Source organism: Hyperoodon ampullatus, assembly GCF_949752795.1.
Source record: "Hyperoodon ampullatus genome assembly, chromosome: 10".
Taxonomy (NCBI): Eukaryota; Metazoa; Chordata; class Mammalia; order Artiodactyla; family Ziphiidae; genus Hyperoodon; species Hyperoodon ampullatus.
In genome coordinates, this window is record NC_136923.1 from 41,589,773 (window position 1) to 41,613,558 (window position 23,786).

Sequence of the window (23,786 nt, forward strand, 5' to 3'; positions counted from 1 at the left end):
AGACCTCTGGGTTCCTGCCAGGTTTCACCCCCAAAGGCACCCTCCCGGCTCCTCCCTCCCTCCCAAGCCCCACCCCACCCGGACTCCACCCCGAACCCCGCCCACCTCAGGGCCCAGGCCCCACAGGGGCTAGAGAGCTGACGCCACAGCGCCCCCCAGTGCAGCAAGGCGGTCGAGTGCTGCGCTGCCTGCTGCTTCAGGGCCGCTGTGTACCGCAGCCCCTCCAAGCGCGCCCGCCGCTGTGCAGGTTCCAGCACCAGCTCCTGAGGAGTGCGGGGGTGGGTAGGGTGGAGAAACGGGTGAGTCCCGCTGGCTGCTTCATGTGCTGTCCCTGTTTCTCCACTCTGTCCCATCAGCCGTCCTCTGGGCCCACGTGCGGAGCAGCTCCCCGCCCCCCGCCTCGGGTCGCACACCTGGAAGGCCCGACGACCGCGTGCCCGCTCCCGCTGGCGCCGCTGCCCACTGCTCATGAGCATGTCGTAGCAGGCATTCCAGAAGCCTGACATGAGGTCGTGGCTCTTAGCGTAGGTGTCCATTTCGAACTGCGACATGGTGGGCTGCACCTGGAGGACGGGACAGGGACAGGAGGGCGGTGCTTGGTGTGGGTCCCCAGCTCCCACTTCTCTGCCCGTGCCCCCAGCTCCAGGCACCTGCTTGTCGATGAAGTGACGCCATTCGGGGGTGGCACAAAAGGCCTGGAAGTCCTCGAAGAAGGTGGGGCTGCCGTTGGTGGGAGGCAGGGAAGGCAGCCCCCACTGCAGCCCCAGTGGCCTGTAGGCACGGTTCAGCAGTGTGCGCACCAGCGGTACCAGCCATGAGCAGCGCTCTGCAGCAGCGGCTGAAGCTGGGGGCTCCCCGTCCCCGGTGGGGGTCTCTGAGGGTGGGGTGTTCAGCGCCCGCGCCAGCACCGCCTCCAGCTTGGAGAGCACATAGCAAGCCTCCTCCCGGCGCATGGGCACTGCAGTCTGCAGCAGTGCGTGCAGCTTCACATAGGCCTGGGCGTGCAGCTGTGGACCGAAGGGGTGGAGGTGTCACCAGCTACTCCCGGAGTTCCCTACACCCACCACGCACCCTCCCCTCACACCCACCCTGCGCTCACCTGTGGGTCCTCCAGCAGAATATAGCCAAGCACGAGGCGCAGGCCGATCTGTGCCATCTCTCGGAGATCTGCTGTGCCATTGGCCAGGTGCAGCCAGGCCCCCAGGTGATCAAGCAGGCTGCACACACCTTCAAAGAGCTGCCACACACCATATATTCCAGGCGGCCATCACCAGAGGAGGCCAAAAGCCCATGGGGCAAGAGCAAGGTAAGGTTTGGGCTGGAGGCCAGGAATGGTTTGTACGTACAGATAAACCTACGCTCACAGATACCGGAGCTGATGCACCCATGATGGCACACGTATACTCATCCACCTCCCAGACCAGATGCCCTCAGGTGCACGAGAACATTGAGCACGTGCCCCTCTGAGCTGTCATACCTTCTCACTCCACAGCTCCTGGTTACCGTGGCCCTCAGCACACAGGAAGTCCTGCAGCAGGCGCAGCAGCCAGAGCGCCTGCTGGGTGAGGCTGGCTGGGACCCCAAGGGGGGCCTCTTTGATGTCGGTCAGGGCTGACTCCAGCATCATCTCCAGGAGGCTGCAGGGGGGCGAGGAACTCAGGTGTCTACCTGACCGCCTTCTTGGCCCCAGGTTTCCCCGAGGCTCTTCCCCCTCCTGAGTCACCCCCTCACCTGCGCTTGATGCAGTCTGGTGGGCGCACAAGCGTGGCCGAGGCCCCCAGCTGGGTGAGCACGGAGAAGACCTGGCCGCGCTCCCGCCAGGCAGCCTCGTCACTGCCATCCACTCCCCACCAAGTCACCGAGAACAGCACGTTGGTGAGCAGGTTACAAAGCTCCTCCTCACAGGATTGCTGCGGACACAGTGTGTGTGTGGGGTGCAGGCTGGGGAGGGAGGCAATCACTGCCCCACTACCATCCCTGTTCAGCACGTCCGCCCACCCACTAGTAGGGACAGCAGGAAGCCGATCCTTTGGCCAACAGCTGGGCCAGTCTGGTGCTAAAGGCCTAAACAGATGGTGTGGGCCTCAGCCACTGCCCGAGTTCCAGGGAGGATCCTGGGATTCCAGGACTCCTAAGAGGAGAGGCAGTTCACACGGTTACCTCACAGTCCTCACAGGCCTCAAGGACTGTCCTAGAATTCTCTGGAAGGATGCCATAGAATAAGCAGACGCCCATCCCCAGATCCAGAAGTACAAAGCAGGACGCTTAGAGCAATGCTGCCCATGAGCCCTGTAAAGTTCCTGCCTCACAGGCTCTCCAGGGCCTTCTGAAGCCTAGTTAGTGCCCCCAACTCTGTCTCAGCATGACTTGCCCTGTTCCAGAATACCTCCCACCCCCCAGGGAACACACTGCAGATAAAAGCTACGAGGCGGCAGCGCCAGACCCCAATGGCAGTTGTAGCCCTGATGTCAAATAGGGCAACACCTTTGGAAAAGCTACGCTGCCTGCCCTGTGTCCCAGAGGTGCCCTCCCTTGGTGCCGTACAGTGGTAGAGGGTGGGCCCGCCTCACCTGAGGGTTGCTTGTATTAGAGGCGTCATCCCCACTGATGGTGGGCTCTGGCAGGCTGCCGTCCTCCAGCACATTGGAGAGACTGGAGCTGTGGCGGCCCTGGGCAATAGGGAAGGACCGGGGCCCATCCAGCGGGGAAGGTGTGCCAGGCTGGCTGGCTGGAGTGAGAGTCCCACTGCCACCGCCACCACCAGCAGTATTGCCTGAACTCACACTGGCCCGTTCCAGGCCCAGCTCAAAGGGTGCGGAGAATGGGGAAAGAGCCTGGTAAAAGGCGTCAGGGTCAGGGCAGGGGACCTCTTCGGGCAGGAAGACGTCCGAAGGCTCAGGTGACTCAGTGGGTGGCTTGTGTAAGGCTGGCTCCGGGGAGGTGGGTGGCTCGGGCAGGGGACTGCCAGCTGTGACGGCTTCCAGGACAAACAGCCGGGTCAGCACATCCTGCCAGCCGGCCTGTCGGGCCAGCAGCCGCACTACGTCTGGCTGTCCGTAGATGAGGTGGAAGAGCTGCCAGGCCAGGGCACAGCAAATGAGGGACTCATCCGACGGCCTGCCCCAGCCCCTCTTCCTGGGGCCTTTGCATGGGAGGCCTCCAGAGACCCCTCGTCACAGGCAAAGTCTGCAGGGTAGAAGCCGCCCCCCAACCCCCAACAAAGTTTTCACTTCCCACTCACCTGACGACAGATGTCTAGGCGGATGCTGAGGTCAGCCTGGAGGGACAGCTGCACCAGAGCCAATAGATCTGAGAGGTTCAGGCAATCTGGGAAAACGGCCAGAAAAGGCCTGAGGGACTGACCCCAGAGAGGGACTGTGCTCCTCTGCTGGCTCAGCCTTGGTCTCTTGGTACCAACGCCTTCCCTATTCCCACCTGCCCTGGTTCCTGGACCCACATCACCCCTCTACTTGGCCTGCCTCTTGGCCCCAGCCAGGTTGTACCTGCCCCCAGGAACAGCTTGAAGAGGCCCTGGCAGAGCTGGGGGGAAACGGCCCCCTCCGGCAGGCAGGCAACGAGACCCTGGAGGCCACACTCTCGCAGCCAGATTCGCTGGCGGCTGCGCTCAGGTAAGCGCTCATTCTGCTGCAGTCTGCGCAGGATCTGTGTAGGGGTCGTAGGGGGTAGGGGTCGTAGGGGGTAGGGGTCGTCATCATGGGGAAAGAATTACTGTAGGAGGGTGAGTCACCACGCAGGTGTGTGGCTCCAAGAGAGGCCTGCAAAGGCAGCTTCACCCACCAGCCTAAGGCCTTCTGCACCTCTCTGGACTCAGGCGGGGGCCCCCGTGAATTAGGATGCCAGGGTCAGGAGTGAGCTGAGTGTACCTTGCAGACTCGGTCGGGCAGCAAGGGCATGGGCCTTGGCCGCACCAGCAGTGCCAGTAGTACCTCAAGGTTCCCTGGCTCCAGCAGGAAGACAGCCAAAGACTCCTGTGCTGGGGAGCCCTGCAGCAGTGCCAGCAGCAGGTCCAGCGCACCCAGCACCTGGGGATACAAAGTCTCACACTGAGCCGACCACCCCCCAACGCTGAACGTGGTCCACACTCCACCCCTCCCCCTAGTCTCACCCTCGCCAACCCCCAGCTTACGTGGCCATCATCACCCGCAGCCGCCAGAAAGTTCAGCACCACCTGCAGGTCATCATAGGAAGAGCTCCGCACCAGAAACTCCCGCGCCAGGCCCAGGAGTGAAGTCTGCACTGTGCGCAGGTCATCGGCCGCTAGGGGGCGCTCCCGCTGTAGGCTGGGCAGGTCCCAGCAGAAACATGCACCCAGGGCCAGGAGAACACAGGGGCATGGAGCGGAGAACAGGGCAAGTGGGCAGGTGAGCTGGGGGACTGAACAGACCTGCCCCCAAGGCCAGAAGCTGCAGTGTCAGCACCCCACCCCATCTGCCCCCACCAGCCTCACCTGTAGTGAGCGCGCAGAGCATCGAGGATGAACTGGACCCCGTACTTCTTCCGCAGCTTCTGTCTATGCTCACGGACTATGCTAGACACGTACTGGATGTGGCCTAAGTGGGAATCGGCAGAGGGCTCAGGCTACCTGGCTGAGCCGGGTCCCTTCCATCCTCCAAGACAGGGGCCATGCCCCTGCCAGACCTCCCTGCCCACCTCCACCCCCCACCAGGAGAGGGTCATGGTCCCCTCAGATGCCTCAGGGCAGATATGTCCCCTCAGATCACCCACAGGGCTATAGCTTCTCAGAACCTCCACCAACATCCTGCCTGGCGGCATCCCTTCACCCAAGTCCCACCTACCCAGGCGCACAGCGAAGTTGCTAAGGGTCCAGAGGTGAAAGTTGAAGAGCAAATGCTGGTAGAGCAGGTACAGGAGGGGCCCACCGCCCTCGGCTGCCACCTGCTCCATCAGAAGCTGGGCAGACATGAGCACATTCATGTCCATGGCCCAGCTGGGGACCTGGGGGAGGACAGAGGAGCTGGGGTGAGATATCAGGCCCTGCCCGCCCACTCTCAGGCCTCCCAGTTTCCACCCTGCCCTGCACAGGCAGATGGACACAAGCATCCTGCCTGCTCAAAACGCTTCAGTGGCTCCCTACCGTCTCTGAAGTGCAAGCTCCCAGCCTGCTGTGCAGGTGCCCTGCTGTGCTGCTACTTCCCCCAGACCCTCTTTAGCCAAACCCTGCCCAGCCTCTCAAGGCCCTGCTCAAATGCCATCTCTCCCAGGAGGCCCTCCCTGACCGATGGCATCAGGCTCCCCTTCTCGGTCCCTCCAATCAGTCCCCTTAGTCAGACAGGGCAGTCCCCTCCCCGCCTGCCCCAGCAGGCCCCACCTTGCGCAGGAGGGCCCCAATGATGGCAGGCCCCTGGCACTGCACCAGGCTCTCCTGGTTCACAGCATGGCCCTGTAGGAAGTTCCGCAGCATCAGCAGAAAGGCAGCCACTGCATTCCTCTCCATTCGCTCCTCTACCGCCACCAGGAAGGGAACAGATGAACGTCAAAGGCCTGCCAGTGGCCACAGAGACCTCAAGCAGCCCAGCCCCACAACCATGCCAAGATCTCCTCCCCCCAGTTCAGGCACCAGGGACACTTACCTGAGGACTTGCCCAGTGGGAGAAGCAGTCCCTGGGTGGCGTTGTGGCCAGAGGTCAGTTCGGGCCCCACCAGGTCATGTGTTTCTGCTGGACCTGCCTCGGCTTCTTGGGGCTGTGTAGCCACTCGTTCCAGCAGGGGCAGCAGGGCACCCATGCCTCCCACGCAATTCACCACATCCTGTGGGTGGGGGCCACCATGAGAGGGCAGCACCCAGCCATCTCCTGCCCCACTCCATCCCAACAGACCCTCCAGCCTGGAAATCTAGGTCTCCTCAAGACCTCCCAGGGTGCAGTGCCACTCCCCAGCCCACCCTGTACACATGTGCCCATGCTCATGCTTCCTGCACACACTGCTCACGTGAGCACACACCTTCACGTCCCAGGTCTCCACCCTGTGGCCTGTCAGGCGGCCATCCAGCCCCTGACCAGGGGACAGGTCCAGGCAGATGTTGTTCTTACAGGCCTGGGGACAGGGGGTGAGCAGGCAGCAAGGCTCAGTGGAGGAGGTGGCAGGAGACAGAGGTGAGAGGCAGGGGGAGAGAGCGGGATTAAGCCAACTGCCCACCCCCCCAATACCTGAGGTGAGTAATGGAGGAGCAGCTTGGTGCCAAGTTCATGCAGTTCACCCTCAGGCTTGAAGGGTGCTGTCTCATTGGGCCCTGGGGGGTGGGCAGGGGGGCTTCAGACCTGGCTGGGCTTCTGGCCAAACCCCACCCACAGCCTGCCTCTTCTCTGCCTGATCAGAGGACAGACCCCCCCCACCCAGGGACACCTTCCCCCCGCCAGACCCCTCGTTTCTGGCCTGGGCACTTGTTGAGACCCAACCATTTGGGTCCTGGGGCAAAGCGGTAGGGGCTGGGGCAGGGCACGGGGACGGCGCTGCATACCCAGGGTGCACAGGACCCGCAGGGCTGCCGCCTGCAGGGCTTCATGGAAGATGGCCACAGCCCCCAGCTCGCCCTCCAGGGATGTGGGGCTGCCCCACCGAGTGTCCTGTGTGCCTGCGAGGGTGGAGCTGATGCTGCCCTCCTGCAAGGGGGCCACCAGCCCGGACCCCCAGCCAAGCCCTGTGGTGGCCGGGACTGACTTGGAGCGGGTGAGGGAGGGGTGAGTGTGAGCCAGGGCAGCGGGGACAGGTGGCGCAGGCAGGCCCGTGGTGGTGGTCGTTGTGCGGTGCCCAGCAGAGCCGATACAGCAGGAGGAGAAAGGCTGTGGGGCCAGGGTTGGGGGAGTGGTCAGGTCACAGCAGAGCCTGGGGTTCCACCTGCATCCAGTTCCTCGGTGACCCCCAAGGCTGCACAGGCCCCAGAGGCTGAGGCCTGTGGGGTAGGGGAGGGGGAACACGGGGCTCCAGGCCCCACCCTGTCCAAGTGCCCCCAGCTGCCCAAGCCTCCCCAAACCCTGCCTGGCACACCTCACTAAGGGAGGGGCAGCGAAGGGGTGCCGTCTTCACCAGATAGCCGTCTTTGTAGACATGCACCAGGTTCTGGCTGAAGGGTCGGCGCCCTGGCACATGGACAATGGCCACACAGTGCTAGAACAGAAGCCACAACATCAGGTCACAGGTTGGGACGTGGTGTCCCCTCCACCTCCCTGGGCCACATGAGGACAGAGGCTCACCCAGGCAGAGTCGGCAAAGGACACTTCAGGCAAGCTCATGGTCAAGTACTCCTTCCGGGTGCACACGGCCACCACCAGGGTCCCAGTCGCCGTGAAGAAGGCTTCAAACCCTGAGCCGCTGCTGGTGAAGAAGCTGGGGGCAGGCCAAGCCAGTTATGCCCGCTGGTCCTCCTGCTCACCCTGGCACCGCACCCTGGTCCCTAGCAGTCACCCACCTGTACAGTTGCTTTCGCTGGAGCAGCCGGGTGGGGGCCGGGGCAGGTGTTACAGCCGTGGGGTGCAGACACAGCCAGGCATGGAAGGTGAAGCCAGGTCCTGGCCATCGCTGCACAGTGGGTACCATGATACCCGCCATGCTGGGCGTGAGGTCAAAGTAGCACAGGGCTCGTGCCGGGCCCCGGTGCCGGGCCATGCCTGAGAGCGCGCGGATGATGGCACCTGCGTGTCGGGCATCCCCGGCCTCAGCTCCACCCGGCCCTGAGTCCAGACCTGGTGGGAGACGAAGCAAGCGACGCAGCTCCAAGGGCCTTAGTGACACGTGGCCCAATGCTTGCAGCAGCGCCAGCAGCTGCTCCTGGCAGCGAGCCCCCAGGGCTACCCCCTTGCTGAGTGTCTCCAACAGGCAGCCCACCAGACCGGCCTGGACACACGTGGCACGGCTGGCAGGGCAGCTGTCACAGAGCCACCAGAGGCGCTGTGCTAGGAAGAGCCGCAGTTCAGCTGTGGGCAGTGCTGGAAGCCACCGCATTAGCACCAGCACCGGCTGCTCATTGCGGATTGGTGGTGGCGGACACGTGCTGTGGTTGCCCTCCACAGCCTGTGGGAGGAGAGAATGATAGTTCCCGGGCAACTGGCATGGAACAGGCCACCCTACCAACAGTGGGACTTCCTGTCTCAGTTTACTTGCCTACAGCATGGGAACACAACGTGTGCTACCCCATCCAGCTCACAGGTTGTGTTTGAGGCTCAGGAAAGCCAGAGGTGCTCAGACAACCACCGCTACCAACAACAACTCTTGGCTTTCGGGCTGGGTTGGCCTAAACCCCAACTGCCTATTCCTAGGATCATCCTGGGGCTTGCTAACACGCAGCAGCTTCTGGGCCCCATGCAGCTCAGAATCCTCACCCCAGTGACCCTGACACACAGGGTCAGGCCCCAGGTCACACATAGTCAACATGGTCCCCTAAGGTGGAGAGCTCACCTTCTGTGGTAGCCCTGACTCAGTCCTGGCTTCCCTTGGGACCCTGCCCCCAAGCCCTTGCCCTCACCATGTTGAGCAGCTCTTGCAACAGTCGATGGGTGGGGGGACCGTGACTCTGCAGAACCTCTTGCAGGTGAGGGTAGCCGATGCGCTCCTTAAACACCTCCTGTGCAGGGATGCGTGGGAAAGGAGTGAGTGTGTATGTGGGCCCCAGGGCGCACTCACACCCTACGAGAACCCTGGAGGAGGCATCACCTTTCAGGGCCCCCTTGCCTGGCTCTGCCTCTGGGTCACAGTGCTAGCAGGGGAATAGGTCTACCTCGGAAGGCTGCAGATGGTGGTCAGCCACAAGCATCCTTCCGCCCTCCAGCTCTGAGCCAGGATAGCCAGCTCCCAGGACTAATGACCATGCTCGCCCAGGGGGCTGAGCTGTACCCCAGAGGGCAGGATGGTCACCTCCCCAGCTCACCTGCTCTGACAGCCATCAGCCAGGCCTGTTCTCGAGACAGCTAGTCGATTTAACTCCCATCCCGCACCCCTACTACAGCAGGACCGCAGCATCCTCACCTTGGCGGAGGGGGAGCCGCTCATGATGCAGGTCAACACTCTGACTACGTGGACTGCAATGGCGTCTGTGTCCTGGTCCAGTACCTTGGGGTGGGGAGGGGCAGTCAGGAGAGGCAGGTGCCAGGACATCGCAGCTGGCAGCACCCTGCAGTAAAAGGGGTACAGGGACAGGAACAGATGCCCCAAGGCAAGTAGCTGAGCTGGCTTGGGGCCCTGGGAGTGTGGCAACCCTGTCTGGGCCATATAGTGCTAGAACAGAAGCCACCAGGCCCTCTACCCTTGCCCAAACTGCCGCGACCCTCACCCTGACCTTGGGGCCCTCTCTGAGCAGCTGGGCAAGGCCCACTCTGACAGAGAAGCCAGGGAAGAAACCACGGCTGGGAAGGGCCTCACTGGGATACTGGGACAGATCACCAGTGAACCCTTCGGCCACAGCCCTCTGCCCTCCACTGTCCAGTGGGTTTATGGGCCCCGGTCTCCACCCATCCCCACCCAAGCTAAACACATGTGCAGGCAGGCTGGCAAGTGCCCCATCACCCATAATGATTGACAGGGAGTTGGGGAATTTAGGGACAATCAATCACAGGATGTTAGAACCAGAAGAACCTTCGAAACCTTTAAGTCCGACCCTGCCCCTTTCCCCTAGATCCAGGTGGGGATACTGAGGCTCACCCTTGCTGAACCCAACAGCCAGAGGCATGCTACTCCTTCACCCTGCCCTACTGAGGGGCTGAGAAGTCAGGAGGGCTTGGAGAGTTTGTCAGCAGGTGCCAGGCTGTATTTTGGCTCCATGGGGCCCTTGGTCCCAGCTCTGCCTGACTCCCCAAGGGACCTCAGGCAATCTTTTCCCTCCCCCAGGCCTCAGTTTCCTCATCTGTAAAAAGCAGGGGTCTCACTGGCCTTGCCTACTTTGTAGATGAATGGACATGCAGGTTCTCAGAAAACAGCCTAGTGCAATAGTCACACAGGGCTGCTTCATGAGGACAAAGCCAGGGCAGGGCTCTGGAGGTGGGGGCCCAGGTGTTGAGCCACCAGAGAGAGGGTGCCCCATGCAGAGCCCCTGAAACCCCGCAGCCTCCTACAGCCCCCATGCAAGATGAGGCAGGGAGCACGTCATGAGGGCATGAAGGGATAGGGAACTCCCAGTGACCTGCTTAGGGCAGGTGCAAGGATCCAAGCAAAGAAGTGGCCCCATGTGGGGGACCTCCTTCTCTGTGAGTGACCACAGCCAAATCCCTGAGTATCTGGCCTCTTGTTTCCCCTTCTGTGCAATGGGGGTGGGGTGGTTGAGTATCGAAGGTTCCTTCCAGGTTGGCATAGCCAAACCCCAGCTCCCAAGACTAATACAAGTCAGGGAACAGATCACAACTGTGCCATTTCCTAGGATTGGGATTTGAAAGGTAGGTGAGACAGCATGGGGGACCCAGCCCCATCACTAGGCTATACCAGGACTGGCATGTATCTGCTCGTTCCCCCTGCATAGTGCAGAAAGGCTCAAAGAGGGAGCCCTGGGGGGTGGGTGCCCAGGGACGTGGGTGCCTGAGTTGGTCAGCCCCAGGGTGGTACCTTCTGGACATCGGGCTCGGTCAGTAACCAGGTAGCCAGGTCACTGTCCCCCTCAGGGGGCGCCCGGGCCTGCAGGTACAGCTGTTGCGGGGGAGGCACAAGGTGGAGGAGGCAGAGGAGAGAGAAGATGGAGGAAGGGTGGGATTAGAGCAGGACCTGGGGCAGTTGCCAGGGCTCCGCCCCATAGGGAAGGATGCGCCCTGAGCCCCAGGCCGAGCGCCCCACCAGGCACTAGGGAAGAGTAGGGGAGCTGAGCCACCCATACCCTGCCCAGAGGGACAGAGCCGGGGGCAGACAAGTGGGCAGGGGTAGGCACTGCATCCCAAACAGCTGAGCCTTCCTCCTGCCCCTACGTTTGGGGTTGGGGAAAAGGGAAACAAGGGGCCAGGGCAGCTCCCATCCTTCTATAACACACTCTTCACGTGGGGTCCAGAGCCATCCTGAGCCCCAGGCCCTCCCACTGAAGTGCAAGCCATCCCACCAGCCCAAGTTTGCTCATCAGCAGCTCGGCATGCACACGCGGTGCCCCCGGCCTCTGGGGTCCAGGCCCCCCACCCCAGCCTGGGCCCCGCCCACCTTGCTGTTCTGGATGAGGCGAATAAGGTGTTCAAAGCAATTGTTGCTGAGGAAGGTGGCCTGCAGCACTGGCCGGTCCTCACATGCCAGCATCATGGGGATGGCGTCTGTAGAGAGGTCAAGGGTCAGCCCTGCCCAAGCCGGTCTCAGCAGAGCCTCTGGTCAGCCTTAAACCTTCTTCCCATGCTGCCCAGGCCAGCCTTTCCATCATCACTTGGGCCTTCCCCTGCTAGTGCCACCTCCCCAAGAGCCCAAGAGTCTATACCCACCGAGCATGCTGACCCGTAGGGTGATGAGGGCCTCTTCGGGGTCCAGGCTTGGCCCGGCCGGCCAGTCGGCATTAAGGACACGGAAGTAGCCCTCAAGCAGGGCTCGGAGTTCTGGTGCCCGGGGGGGTGTGCGGCTGGCATGCAGGACATGTACCACACCCACCAGTGCCTCCAGTGCCAGCGGCACTAGGCGGGGGTCCTGGGCTGGCCTGTGGCCCCGGCCCTGCACCACATCCAGCAGGCCCTGAACAGTGCCAGTGCTCACAGCCTTCTGCCCGTTCTCCTGCAGGTGTGGACAGAGACGGGCAATGGGCAAAGGGCTCACCCAGCAGAGAGACCCTGAGACAGCCACCCTCGGGCCCCCAGGCTCCTCCCAGCCTACCTTCCCTCCTGCAAGGACAGCACCAAAGAGATGGATGAGACGCAGCAGGAGCACAGGAGGCAAGTGATCTGCATCCTGCAGGCTCTCTGATGGGGGTGGGGAGCAAGACAGTGTCACAAAGCTTGCAGGGCTGTGGGTCCAGGGGACCACACAAGAGGTGGGTGCCCTGGGGTGGGAGTGGGGGGCTGGGTCAAGGAACAGGGCTGGGAGGCCCAATCTGAGGGAGAAGACCGGGTTCTGTGCAGGGGGTCTAAAATGTCATGACTCTATGCTAGGAGGTCTGAGGACACAGCCCTTCGTTGGGGAGCTTGTAGGGGGCACGGCCCTGCCCTGAGAGCCTAGCCAGCTCCCTGGAAACTTAAGCCCCAAAATGAGGACCCCAGGGTGAGCACCCCCCATGCACTTCCCCATGGCAACCCAGGGTTTAGTTTCTTAGATACAAGTCTCCTGGTCCCTCTGCCCTGTGATGGTTGGAGCATCCCGTGACCGGCTCTGGGGACCCTGCCGTACCTATCATACAGATGCTCCGCACACCATCCCCCTACACCCGCACTGGGGACTTCTAGGGGCTTTCACAGCGTCATATCTGGGAGGCCCACCTGGCCCTGCTCCAGTAAAGCTGGACAGGATGCCAGGACACGAACTGAAACCCAGAGAGCAGAAGGGACCAGCCCTGGGTCACATGAGTGTGTGGGCGTTGGAGGCGGGGAATGCAGAGCTGCCTTGATACCAGTGGGATGGGGTGGGGGGCCTCCCGGGGGACAGGGCTTTCAAGGTGGGGCCTGATAATGCAGTTGGCCAGGAAAGGGAAAGGAAACAGTATGGGCAAAGACCAAAGGTGGGGTAACTAGTTGGATACTAGGAATGAGAGGACAGGACCACGGCTGGAGAGCGGAGAGCAAGCGGGGCTGGAAAGGAAGGCTGTGGAGACGATTGGATTCTGAGGGCGTCAGGTCCCCACTGAGGAATTTACAGTAGGGAAAACAAAATCCAGTGTGTTTTAAGAAGAGTACTCAGGCTGTGGGAGAACAGAGGCAGGGAGCTTCCCAGGGGCATCTCCCCTCTTGGAGCTGTTGCGCCCGTTCCAAACCCAGGCCCGCAGCTCCCTGGTGCATCCCAGAAACACTGAGATATGTACTAGGCCACCACCTTCCCAAACCTGGCCTGTCCCTGTCCAGACAGCATCCTGCCAGGAGCCCATCTGAAATCCTGGCCAGTGTCTTCCAATGAGAGGAGAGAGGACACTCAGGAGCAAAAGGTACCCAGGGAGAATAGGTGGCCAGAGATGTTCTGGGGGGTCAGCTTTCCCGGGAGTATGGGAGCAGGAAGGGGAGACACCTAATGTAGACACTGTCTTGTGGAAGAGAGGAGACTGGGTGGAGCTACAGGGACAAAGAGATTGGACCAGGGAGTTTTAAGATGGTGCAGATCAGAGTGGGGTACAAGCAATGGGGGGGTCCCAAGAGACAGGAGAGAAGGGGGAAGGGAAATCGACTCCCCGGCAAAAAGAAATTACTCATTTTGTGCAGACATGCCCTTCCTCTCCTCTCTGCCCCTGAACTCCTACTTGCCTTTGGAAGCCCACTCAAATTCCCATGGTTCTCCCAGCCCTGAGTACAGCCACAAGTGGGTCCTATCCTGCATATGCAAGGGGGAACCAAAGGAGGGGGCTCATGTTTGGGGGCGGGGCCAGGCGGGCCGGGGGTGGGGTCTGACCTCGGAAGAAGGTGCTGAATCCACAGGGCAAAGCCGCAGGAGGGAACTTGTACTTGCTCTTCTCCTTCGAGCTGATGACTTCCCTGGCAGGTGGGGACAGGGTGGGTAGGGACCGAGGTGAGGCCAGTACTTCACTCCTCCTGCGTCATCCTCCCCTCAGCAGCCTGCACACCGGCCCCGCCCACCTCTGCACCTTGGCCAGTGTGGCCACCCCCATCCTGTCCCGGGCCTCCTCTGGGTCCTCCGCCTGCGGGCCGCCCCTCACCCGCTGTGCTGGCGCCGCCAGGTCTGGTAGGGGTCGAAGAGGCCCTCACAGAGGAGCAGGGCATGCAGGGCTACGTTTTCCAGCTGGGACCCATGGCCCTCCTCCAGTGGTGGGGGTCCTTTCAGCTGTAGGCATGCGGAGAGGGTGAAGGGGGGTTAGCTGGGCTGTGGCTACCACCTGCCAACCCCCAGGGTAGAGGCCACCTCACCTTGGCCACCAAGCGGGTCAGCAATGCCAGCACCCGGGGCACCAGCACCTGGCCCCAGCCTGCCTCTACATTCTCCGGGTTCCTGGGAAGTGAATGATGGGAGAGGTCCCGGTGACTAGCCAGCCCTCACCCCAGCCCACAATTGCACATTTTCTCACCGTGGAGAAGACAACAGGGACCCACCTGCAGAGGATGACGAAGAGCTTGAGCAGCAGCAGGGCTTGCTCCAGGTCCCCCTCGTCCAGCTGCTCGGCCAGCACGTGCAGCGCATCCCGAGGTAGCAGCGGCACCTCCGCACCTGCTTCCTCCGGCCTGCAGGGAGCGGGGTCACTAGGCGCCGAGCATCCCTCAGCCTCCCGCCCTCCATGTAGCTCCAGCCTCACCTGCGTGGCTCCAGAGAGGATAGTGAGATGCTCTTCTCGAAGGTACTCACAAAGGCCTTCAGCCACTGCTGCAGATAGCCCAGGTCCTTCTGCACGCAAAGGAGTTCAGGGGAACAGTGGTGGGGGCAGAAGGGGCACAGTGGACAGGGGAGGGACAAGGGGATGTGGACAGAGGTGGAAAGTGAGTGGGGGTACACAGAGATTGGAGGCAGAGCAGTGGGGGTGGAGAAAGGGAGGGATGGGTGGGGGAGGAGGACAGGAAGTGGAAGGTCAGCATCAGAGGACTGCCTTACATACTGACCACTCTCTCAGGGCCCCCATCTGCTTTTCTCAGCCTCCCAGTCTCCTCTCTCACTTCCTGAACCCTTGGGGACCCAGGCAAGCCTGACACAGGCAGGGGAGGGACTTAAGTGTATACATTCCTAGGGCATGGTTGTGGCCCACAGGGGTGCTGGGGCTAAAGGTCTCCCACTCACCAGCCTCCCTGAACCCAAAGCTATGGGATGGGCTCTCGCCTGCCACCTTCTCCCAACTCAGCATCCACCACCTCCAGGAAACCTTCCTTGACTGTATATCCCAGGCTGTATGTGCACTATCGGCCAGGCACACCCACGCACACACACATCCCCCACCTGTACAGGCAAAATGCCCTGCCTCACCCTGGGAACCTCCGCCCACACCCTGGCTGGTTACCTGGACCCCAGGCCCCAGAGCTGGTTCCATGGGTAAGAGGGACAGCGGGCTGAGCCCGAGTTTGGGCGCCACCAGCCAGGGAAACTTTGGTGTGAACGGGAAATGTCCCCTCTCACCCTGGCCCCCGGGGCAGGAAGCGCAAAGTCACGGTGGGGGAAGGGGGCCGCTTCCTCCCGGCAGACCGCAGGGATGTGGGAGGGCCTGGGGCACCCAGGGCCCAGCAAGAGAAGCTGCGAAGGACCCAGCCTAGCACCGGGGGTGGGGCCTGCAGCACAGCGGGGCGGGGGTCACATTGCCCTGGGTGGAGCTTGTGGACAGAAACTAGTTCTACAGGCATAATGTCCAGGAGAACTCCGGGATAGGAGCCAGGGCAAGCCTATCCAGGGACGGGTTGTGGTCCCTGCTACTATAGTGCCCTTCATTCAAGGCACCCACAGCTCCCTGCCTGGGTCTAAGGCCTCAGGCCCAGGCAATGATGTTGAAGGACTCATCCATACCTCTGCCCCACCCTCCTCCCGCGTCCAGGCTCCCCATCTGGCCCTGCTGGTCTCTTTGCTCCAGGGACACAGGTAAGCCCTGGACTAGCCCTAATCTGTTCTAACCTCTAAGCCCCTCCCAAGGCATGGAGTGGGTGGTGGCCTGGATCTGAGCTCCTCCTTCCATCCCTCCCCCTTCCCTCCTTCCACACCAGCCCCATCTGGAGCACCCACCCTAACCAGCAGGGCCCAGAAGGCAACTTTCTTTCCCAGGGGCAGGGGGGAAGGACAGGGACTATACTGAGCATGTAGGGGCAAGGGACACATCACAGACAACACCCTGAGACTGCTCCCCAGGTGCCACGGACCTCAAATCAAGGACCTCCAGAACTACCTTTGCATGGACGGCTAATTTTTTGCCACTTGTGGGCCCCAGACCACAGGGCCAGGGCTGAACGGGCCCCAGGGAAGGGGCCTGACCCCAGCAGATTGGGCCAGGCCCCAAAAAAACCTAGACAGAGCAGCCCTCCACCCTGTGGTTGGACACCTTCCTTGTACATTTTGTCACAAAGCCAAGGCCCAGGCAATTCAGAGAGGGGCTGGGGCCACCAAGGTGCAGGCCCACACCACTGTGACTTTTTGCCTGTCAGTTACCTTTGGTGACCTCTCCACCCTCTGTCGCTGGCAGCCTCCCTGCTCACCTACCTCTGTCTATACCTCTCCTCTCCACAAACCAGCAAGGACACCAACATGCCCAACCCTGAAAACACCAGAGCAGGCCAGGGCTCTTAGACCATTTCTTTTGAACACTTCCCACTGCAAATGGGAAAACAGGGGGCCCCAGAGGGGATGCCTCGTCCATTAGCACAGTTGCAGCTCAACCTTTGTTCTAGGCCAGGATCACTCATGGTGGCTAGAGCCAGTCAGCCCAAGCTGACCACATGACCCACGACCCTGCCTCAATGACTCCACACATCCCTCCCTACCTTCAAAATTGTCCCAACACCATCCTCCCTTCTTCTAGCCCCAAACCACCCCCGGTCAGGCCACAGTCTCTCCCACCCAAAACCTGAGTCCTTCTTGCCCACTGCAGCTCTGCTGAGCACCTGTAAGCCCACACTTGACCATGTCCTCCCTCCCTGACCCAAAGATAAAAGGCTTAATTGCTAAGCCAGGCATTCTGGGTCCCTAGTCCAACCAGGGACTGCTTCTCCAGCCTCTCTGCCCTTCCACATCCGTGATTCACATTCTCCTGTGTAGGCCTCTGATCTCCCATGCCCCACTGCCATCTGTGACTTGGGCTTTTGGTACTTAAGCAGGAAACTCCCACCCTCCTCATGGCCATCACCTGGATCGGCCCTCCCAGACCTGACGGGCCCCTCCAACTCTGCACACCCCTGCTTTCTGTCCCTAGAACCACACCCTCAGCCTGTCCAGTCCTGCAAACTTCCAGCAGGTCCAGGCTGGGCTGGGTTCAGGTCTGAGGCAATCAAGGCAGCAGTCTTTGTGGGTTCTGGAGGGGCCAGAGGGGACTCTAAAGCACAGTAGTAGGCAGGGGTAGGGGTAACTGCCGGTCTTTACTCTGGGGATCTCACCTCTTCTCCCCGGGAATCCTCGGCCTGGCTCTGACCTGGGCCCCATGGCTTGAGGCTGCAGTGCTGGGGGGTGAGGGAGTCCCTGCAGGCACCGGGGCTGGGAGGCAGGGCAGAGCAGGGGCCTTGAGCATGGAGGCAGTGCTGCATGCCGAAGGCTCTAGAGCCGGCAAGAGGTGGCTGTGCTGCTCAGGATCCCCACACTCCTCTCAAAGCTCTGCCTCGCTGGCTCCTCCTTCCCTTTACAGCTCTGAACAGGAACGTCGGTGGGCCAGCCCAGTCCCCACCCCAACCTGACTGGGCAAGGGTCCCAACCCTGCCCCTCCCATGAAGGCAGGTCAGGAGCAGTCACACTCCTCCCAGGGCCTTGCAGCAGGGGAGAAAGCTGTGGGTATGGGGGTCTCAGAGTCACCCCTGTAGGGACCCCAGTCTATGCCCAACCAGCCCTGAGGACACTCAGTGCAGGAGGAGGGGAGCTCCCACAGGTTGCTTAGGTCCTGGGTGAGCATGGAACTGCCACTTCCTCAGAACTCTGAGGTAACCCGGGAGGGCTGAGGGCAGGCAGCTGAGGCGTGGATGGGTGGGTGGGGCTGTCTTTCAGAGGGACAGGGACCACTGAGCTCCTGACACCGTGCTGCCTGAGACCTGCGTGCCTTACCCCGAGCCTGACATAAGGCCTGGCTTGCCCTGTGTCTCAGGGACCAGATCTTGCCCCAAATCCCCCATCCCCAGAGTTCCTTAAACAGTACCCAGCGCCCCCAGGACCCATCAGCTACCACTACTGTCTGAGCAGCCAGTCAGCCACCCTACCACAGGCCCAGGGCACGTCCACAGCCTCCCCCCGACATCCGAAGCCCCCCACGGGTGGTGCCCACCTCATCTCCAGCCTCACATGCCATATTCACTGGCTGGACCACTGGATATTACTCACTGTCCCCACTGCCACAAGTCTGCATGTGCTTTGCTCTTCATGTTTCCTCTGCTTAAATGTATCCCCATCAGAGCCAGCACCTTCCCCAAGATGCAGCCCTGTCTGGTACTTCAGAGGCCGGGGGTGCCAAATTGAATGTGGTTGAGGGCATGGGTTCTGGAGTCCAGACCTGATTCTTACACTTGGTAGCTTACTAAATATTAATCTCTCAAAAGGGAACTCTCCTACACTGTTGGTGGGAATGTAAATTGGTACGCCCACTATGGAGAAGAGTATGGAGGTTCCTTAAAAAACTAAAAATAGAGCTACCGTGTGGTCCAGCAATCCCATTCCTGGACATATATCCGGAGAAAACCATACTTTGAAAAGATACATGCACCCCAATGTTCATGTATCATGAACAGCACGATTTACAATAGCCAAGACATGGAAGCAACCTAAATGTCCATCAACAGATGAATGCATGAAGATGTGGTACATATACACAGTGGAATATTACTCAGCCATAAAAAGAATGAAATAATGCCATTTGCAGCAACATGGATGGACCTAGAGATGATCATACTAAGTCAGAGAACAACAAATGTCATATGTTATCACTTATATGTGGAATCTAAAAAATGATACAAATGAACTTATTTACAAAACAGAAACAGACTCACAGATTTAGAAAACAAACTTATGGTTACCAAAGGGGAAAGGTGGGGGGGAGGGATACATTAGGACATTGGGATTAACATATACACGTTACTATATGTAAAACAGATAATCAACAAGGACCTACTGTATAGCACAGGGAACTCTACTCAATACTCTGTGATAATCTATATGAGAAAAGAATCTGAAAAAGAATAGATATATGTATAACTAAATCACTGCTGTACAACTGAAACTAACACAAATTGTAAATCAACTACATTCTGATATAAAATAAAAATGAAAAAAACAAAACAAACGATTAATCTCTCTGTTTCAGCTGCCTCTTTAAAACCATCTCTTTGCTTAACAGGTAAAGGCTCTCCAACCACACCCACCAGCATGTGGTAAGGTGAGTGAGAGCTCCACTCCCAAATTCAGGGGCTCTGCCTTCCCAAGCCCTTGGCATTCCAGGGCAACACTCATCTTCTCCCCACCCACCTCCATGAGTGACAGATGAGTGGCAGACCTTGGTTCACTGGCAGAGCCAAGGTCCCATGGGCCACTCCCCAGCTGGCTGTCCCAGGCAGGTGGAATGGGAGGATCTTCATGGACCCCAGGTTAGCGCTAGAAGCAGGGTAGGGAGAGAAGACTGAAGCTCCATAGTGGTGACTCTTCCCAGTCAGAGCTGCCTAGGTGGTAGTGAGCACCCCATCTCCTGGAACAGGCAAGCAGAAATGGGATAGGGTGGGGTGGGGCCTGACCAGGATGACCTCCTTCATGTGTGGGGGGTCTCCCCACTCAGCATGAGGGGGATGGCAACGTCAAGCTGAAGGTGGCTTTTGGCTACACCAGGACGACTGGAGGTCAGACTTGGAGGGCCTCGGGCCAAGGAACGAAGCAGGAAGATGGGGACTTTGCCAGGGGCAAGGACAACTGAGGCTAGTGGTCCAAGTGCCTACGTGGCTGGGCCAGTCTCTCCCCCTTACCTGGGGAGGGGGTCTTGAAAGGCATGGACCTTCTGGTCTCCATAACACCCCTCAGGGTTTAACCTTCCCCTTGTCCTATCACTTTGGAAAACAGGAATTTCCTTTCAGGGTCCCCATAGTAACCAACCTGCTTCCACGGTGACCCCACACTTCCACATCAGCTCCCCCAGTTGCCATAAAAACTCCAGGGATTACCAGCCCCTCCCACAACCCTGGACTCTGTGCTACTCTCCCCATCACCTCAGTCGCTCTGTCTTCAGTTGCCTCAGTAATAAAGGCAGGTGGGAGGAAACCCTGGTTGCCCCGTTAAGGTACGGAAGAGGGTTGGGGGGGGTGGTCAAGCACCAAGGAGGTCCTTTTTCCCATTTCAAGATGGTAAACTGAGGCAAAGGAAGAAATATGACCCAGCTAAGGTCTCGGAGGGAGCAGAGGCCCGACTAGGTTTCCATGAGGCAGTAGAGCTCAGCAGTCAGGGGTGAGGGACCAGGGAGGGGCGGGCAGAGCGACGTCAGCTCGGGCTCTGACCTGACCTTCCTAGAACCCTGAGTCCTCAATGGCATAAGCAGAGAGTTCAGCCTACGCTCCCCACCTGAACCCTGAATGTTTGTCCTGTCCTGACTTTTGGGACCCTAAGTACCCCTCAGCTTTCATGCTCCCCAGTGCTCCCTTGCACTAGAGGGCTACAGAGCAGCACTACTGCTCCAGCCTGAAAGAGGGCCATGCATCTGCATATTTTGCATAACCTTTACAGGCCACCCAACTGCTAGCCTACTGGGTGCTGCTCCAGTCCCCTTATCCTCTCCCCCACTTCCTAAGCCCTCACTGGGGAAGCCCTGCCGGGTTGAGTCCTCTGGATGTGCCCCCACCCGCCCAACGAACTTGCCGCTCACAGTTCCCACTGCCCTGTGCTTGCTCCTCCTGCTCCTGTGCGCTCAGCCCCTCCAGGCCCAAACTCAGTCCTCTGGTAAGACATCCCTGATCAGTCACCCGGACATTCAGCTAATACCCAAGGAGCACCTACTAAATGTGAGGCGTGGGGAAACCGGAGAGTGGCAAGCGCAATGAGGGTTCAAGTGGGGAGACGCCTGGGCTGAGGTCCAGCCTGGGCTGCGGGAACAGGCGGGGAAGGCCTCCTCAGACAGGAGGGAGAAGGCTCCAGGCAGAGGAAACGGCCTGTGCCGTCCCAGGGTGCAGGCCCACCTGAGTCTTCCCGCGCACGGGACTAGACCTTTCCTGGGTAAAGGAACACAGGATGGAGGCTGGGCCAGAGCTCTGCCAGTCTCTGCCCCAAACCTGTCCAACGACCTTGGTACGACCCTGCCTTGGTTTCCCCACTAAGGCTCTGAGGGGCTCAGACTGAGTGATACCCAGGGGGCACTCTGGCCCTCCGTCCTCCCTCAGTAGCCACCCACAGGCCCCTCGCCCACTCGTGGCCCCAAGAGGTAGGGGTGAGCAGGCCTGAACCTGGGGTCTGTGAGGGGAAAGGAAGCGCAGAAACAGGGGTGCTCCCAGGGCGGGCCTAGACCCACAACTGGGGAAACAGGTTTGCCAGCTGATGTCAGCTCTCACTGTTGAAGGGAGGGGCGAAAGTATTGGGGGAGCCTACTGGCTGGGTAGCTGGCCATTTCAGGGGTCTCTTAATACCCTCTCTGTTCGACCCCTTACCTTATCTTCCCCTCTCCCCCAAGCACACACACAATAGGTCCCTGGCAGGGCTCAAAGTAGCACAGCCACCACTCCCTAGGAGCTCAGTACAGAGGGTGGAGACCATGTTCCGGGAGCAGAAGCAGGACCAAGCCGGCAGGAAGGCAGTGCTGGGAGGCTGGCTGAAGCTTCCTCTCCCCAGGAAACCTGGCCCCTCCCGGCTCCTGGGTTCACACTCATATCCTGGATTTGTTTGCCTGGCCCCAGGCCGTACCCTGCCTGCCCAGGCTTCTAAGGCTACAACCAGCTAGCCTGTGCCCCACACCTGCCCTGTGAGGTGAGGAGCTGGAGGGGGAGAAGGGACTCAGCACAGATGAATGCTAAACACCTGTGAGGGACTGACCACTTGCAGAGCTCAGCTAGAAGGGGCAGCAGGAGGTAACCACGTCGGAGGTACAATCCTGGGAAACTGCCAAGATACCCTTCCCCAGCAGCATGCCACCCAGCCTGAAGACCCACCATTAACAACCCTCAGTCTCGTCACCTCGTTCAAGCCCCCCGTCGCCTGATCACAGGTGAAGAAACTGAAGACCAAGAACCTGCCCACAACCACGGAGGCAATCAGAAGCTTGATTAACATCCCTCAGACTCATCACCTTGTTCGAGCCCCCCTTTGCCCTGTCACAGCTGAAGAAACTGAAAACCAGGAACCTGCCCATGACCACGGGGGCAATCAGAAGCATGAGGGCCAGGGGCAGGTTTCCTCCCAAATCTTTTGCTCCTTCACAAGGACCAACCTTTGGAGATGGAGACAGAGAAGCTGGGGTGAGGGGATCCAATGGGGCAGGGAAACAGGAAACTTCTCTGCCCTGGACCAGCCATACTGGCTATCCCTCTGCACAGTCCAGGCCACCGGAGGCCAGGACTGTGCCAAATTTACAGATATGGAAGCAGAGGCTCAGGGGTGTAAAGAGCGTGCCCTGGGTCACACCAAAGACACACTCTACTCCATGCACTGCCTCTTGCCGGGTGCCTGGACTTCTCACCACCTAAGCGGGCTCAAGAAGCTATGGCCCTTATGGCCTGGACTCCTGATCCCTGGGGCCCAAGTCCTGGCCTGCAGTCCTGGGAGACAGTTGGCTAGCCTCTTCAGAGGGCCGGCTGATTTGAGCATGAACTTCCCCCTAGTGACGAGATCAGGGGCACACAATAGTGCATTGTGCCCAAGGCACACCTGAGCCAGGAGTATGATGCCAGGCAGGTGCAGGGAGGAAGGCTGGTGCTGGGTGAAGGGGAGGGGGGGCCTTACCCTGGGCTCTCTCCTTGCTGTGAATACAGAAGGAAAGTGGGGGCCTATGTGTGCGAGACACAGTTTGGGGTACACCTGGGTCGGAGTTGCTCCTTTCACCTTCTGAGGCCACTTGAGGTAGTCTCTGAGGAAGGACGGGGAGCTCAGGAGAAAATGGCCTCCCCCCATCCCTTTCAAACATCCCTCCCACCTCACCCGCATTCCCCATTTTCACCCCCAGCATCCAAGGCGAATCTTTTCTTTGGGCTGGACCCCCCCTCCCCCGTAATGCACACCCTGGCCCCCGGGGGTTGGGGTGGGGCCACCTGGGGTCAAGGAGGAGCTCACCACCGGCAGTTCGCTGCAGGGTATCTGAGGACTTGACTCAAGTCAGACCGAAGTAGGGACGCCCCCCTTGCATGCCTGGAGACCCCCAGCCCACTCAGACCCGTTGGCCATGACCACCCAACTGGGCTGCGCCCACAGGAGTGGCACGCCCAAATTCAAAGTAAGCCTCCCGCCCCTTCCGACCCGGCCGGCCTTTTTTTTTCCCCCGGGCCTCAGTTTCCCCATCTGTAAAAGGGGTAAGTGCCCTGTCTTGGTCCAGGCCCCTCTCCTCAGGGATAACCGAGGCTGCACTGTCCCCACCCAAGAGGTTCCTGTAAGGTGCGCGCCCGCGAGGGCCGACCCCCAGGTATAAGTGCCAGAGGCACCAGCCGGCCGGGGGCGCACACGTGCGTGCGGAGCCCGAGCACGCCCAGCGCGTGCGTATACATGGCCCAGGTGGCGCCGGGCGCAGGTGCAGCAGACGCCGGGCGCGCGGAGCTGTGGGCACGGCGGGCGCGGGCTCACCTGCGCGTAGTAGAGTAGCCACAACTCGTAGAGCCGCTCCGAGGCGGCCATGGCCCGACCAGGCTCCAACCCTGCTGCACGCCACCTGCCGCCGCCGCCGCCTCCTCCGCGCCGCCCGCCGGTTGCCCTCGGCCAGGCCCATGGGCGGAGGGCGTCACTCCAGGGCGGAGCGGCGCGGTACTACTGAGGGAAGTAGTACTGGCCGCCGTCGCGCTCCTCCTCCTCCCGGTCGGCCACCGCCCGGCTTCCTGCGCTTCTGCAGCCGCTACCGCCGCCCCGCCTATCCCGGGACCGTGCAAAGGGCGGGGAGCCCGACAGGA

General features: G+C 60.5%; 1 protein-coding gene across 3 annotated transcripts in view; it reads right to left on the reverse strand.

Annotated features, from left to right (window-relative positions):
- NBEAL2 (neurobeachin like 2) overlaps nt 1-23,517 on the reverse strand; it is a gene marked incomplete at its 5' end in the record, with an annotated part of 30,283 nt that extends 6,766 nt beyond the window's left edge. The window contains 33 exons of one of the 3 annotated variants that reach the window (XM_079712919.1): nt 106-263; nt 414-563; nt 651-1,007; nt 1,100-1,237; nt 1,478-1,637; nt 1,732-1,910; nt 2,571-3,074; nt 3,242-3,327; nt 3,504-3,663; nt 3,885-4,043; nt 4,148-4,301; nt 4,469-4,571; nt 4,818-4,977; nt 5,351-5,484; nt 5,613-5,790; nt 5,983-6,075; nt 6,189-6,271; nt 6,500-6,821; nt 7,027-7,146; nt 7,233-7,365; nt 7,448-8,049; nt 8,501-8,599; nt 9,001-9,084; nt 10,567-10,647; nt 11,143-11,249; nt 11,412-11,694; nt 11,794-11,879; nt 13,510-13,592; nt 13,775-13,899; nt 13,983-14,064; nt 14,166-14,294; nt 14,366-14,454; nt 23,467-23,517. In XM_079712919.1, coding sequence (XP_079569045.1) covers nt 106-263; nt 414-563; nt 651-1,007; nt 1,100-1,237; nt 1,478-1,637; nt 1,732-1,910; nt 2,571-3,074; nt 3,242-3,327; nt 3,504-3,663; nt 3,885-4,043; nt 4,148-4,301; nt 4,469-4,571; nt 4,818-4,977; nt 5,351-5,484; nt 5,613-5,790; nt 5,983-6,075; nt 6,189-6,271; nt 6,500-6,821; nt 7,027-7,146; nt 7,233-7,365; nt 7,448-8,049; nt 8,501-8,599; nt 9,001-9,084; nt 10,567-10,647; nt 11,143-11,249; nt 11,412-11,694; nt 11,794-11,879; nt 13,510-13,592; nt 13,775-13,899; nt 13,983-14,064; nt 14,166-14,294; nt 14,366-14,454; nt 23,467-23,517 — 5,432 coding nt within the window. Of the gene's footprint in view, nt 1-105; nt 264-413; nt 564-650; nt 1,008-1,099; nt 1,238-1,477; nt 1,638-1,731; nt 1,911-2,570; nt 3,075-3,241; nt 3,376-3,503; nt 3,664-3,884; nt 4,044-4,147; nt 4,302-4,468; nt 4,572-4,817; nt 4,978-5,350; nt 5,485-5,612; nt 5,791-5,982; nt 6,076-6,188; nt 6,272-6,499; nt 6,822-7,026; nt 7,147-7,232; nt 7,366-7,447; nt 8,050-8,500; nt 8,600-9,000; nt 9,085-10,566; nt 10,648-11,142; nt 11,250-11,411; nt 11,695-11,793; nt 11,880-13,509; nt 13,593-13,774; nt 13,900-13,982; nt 14,065-14,165; nt 14,295-14,365; nt 14,455-15,058; nt 15,089-23,466 lie in introns of those variants that run through there. The other 2 variants (XM_079712918.1, XM_079712920.1) reach the window with 2 other exon arrangements.
- Nucleotides 23,518-23,786: the final 269 nt, after the last annotated feature.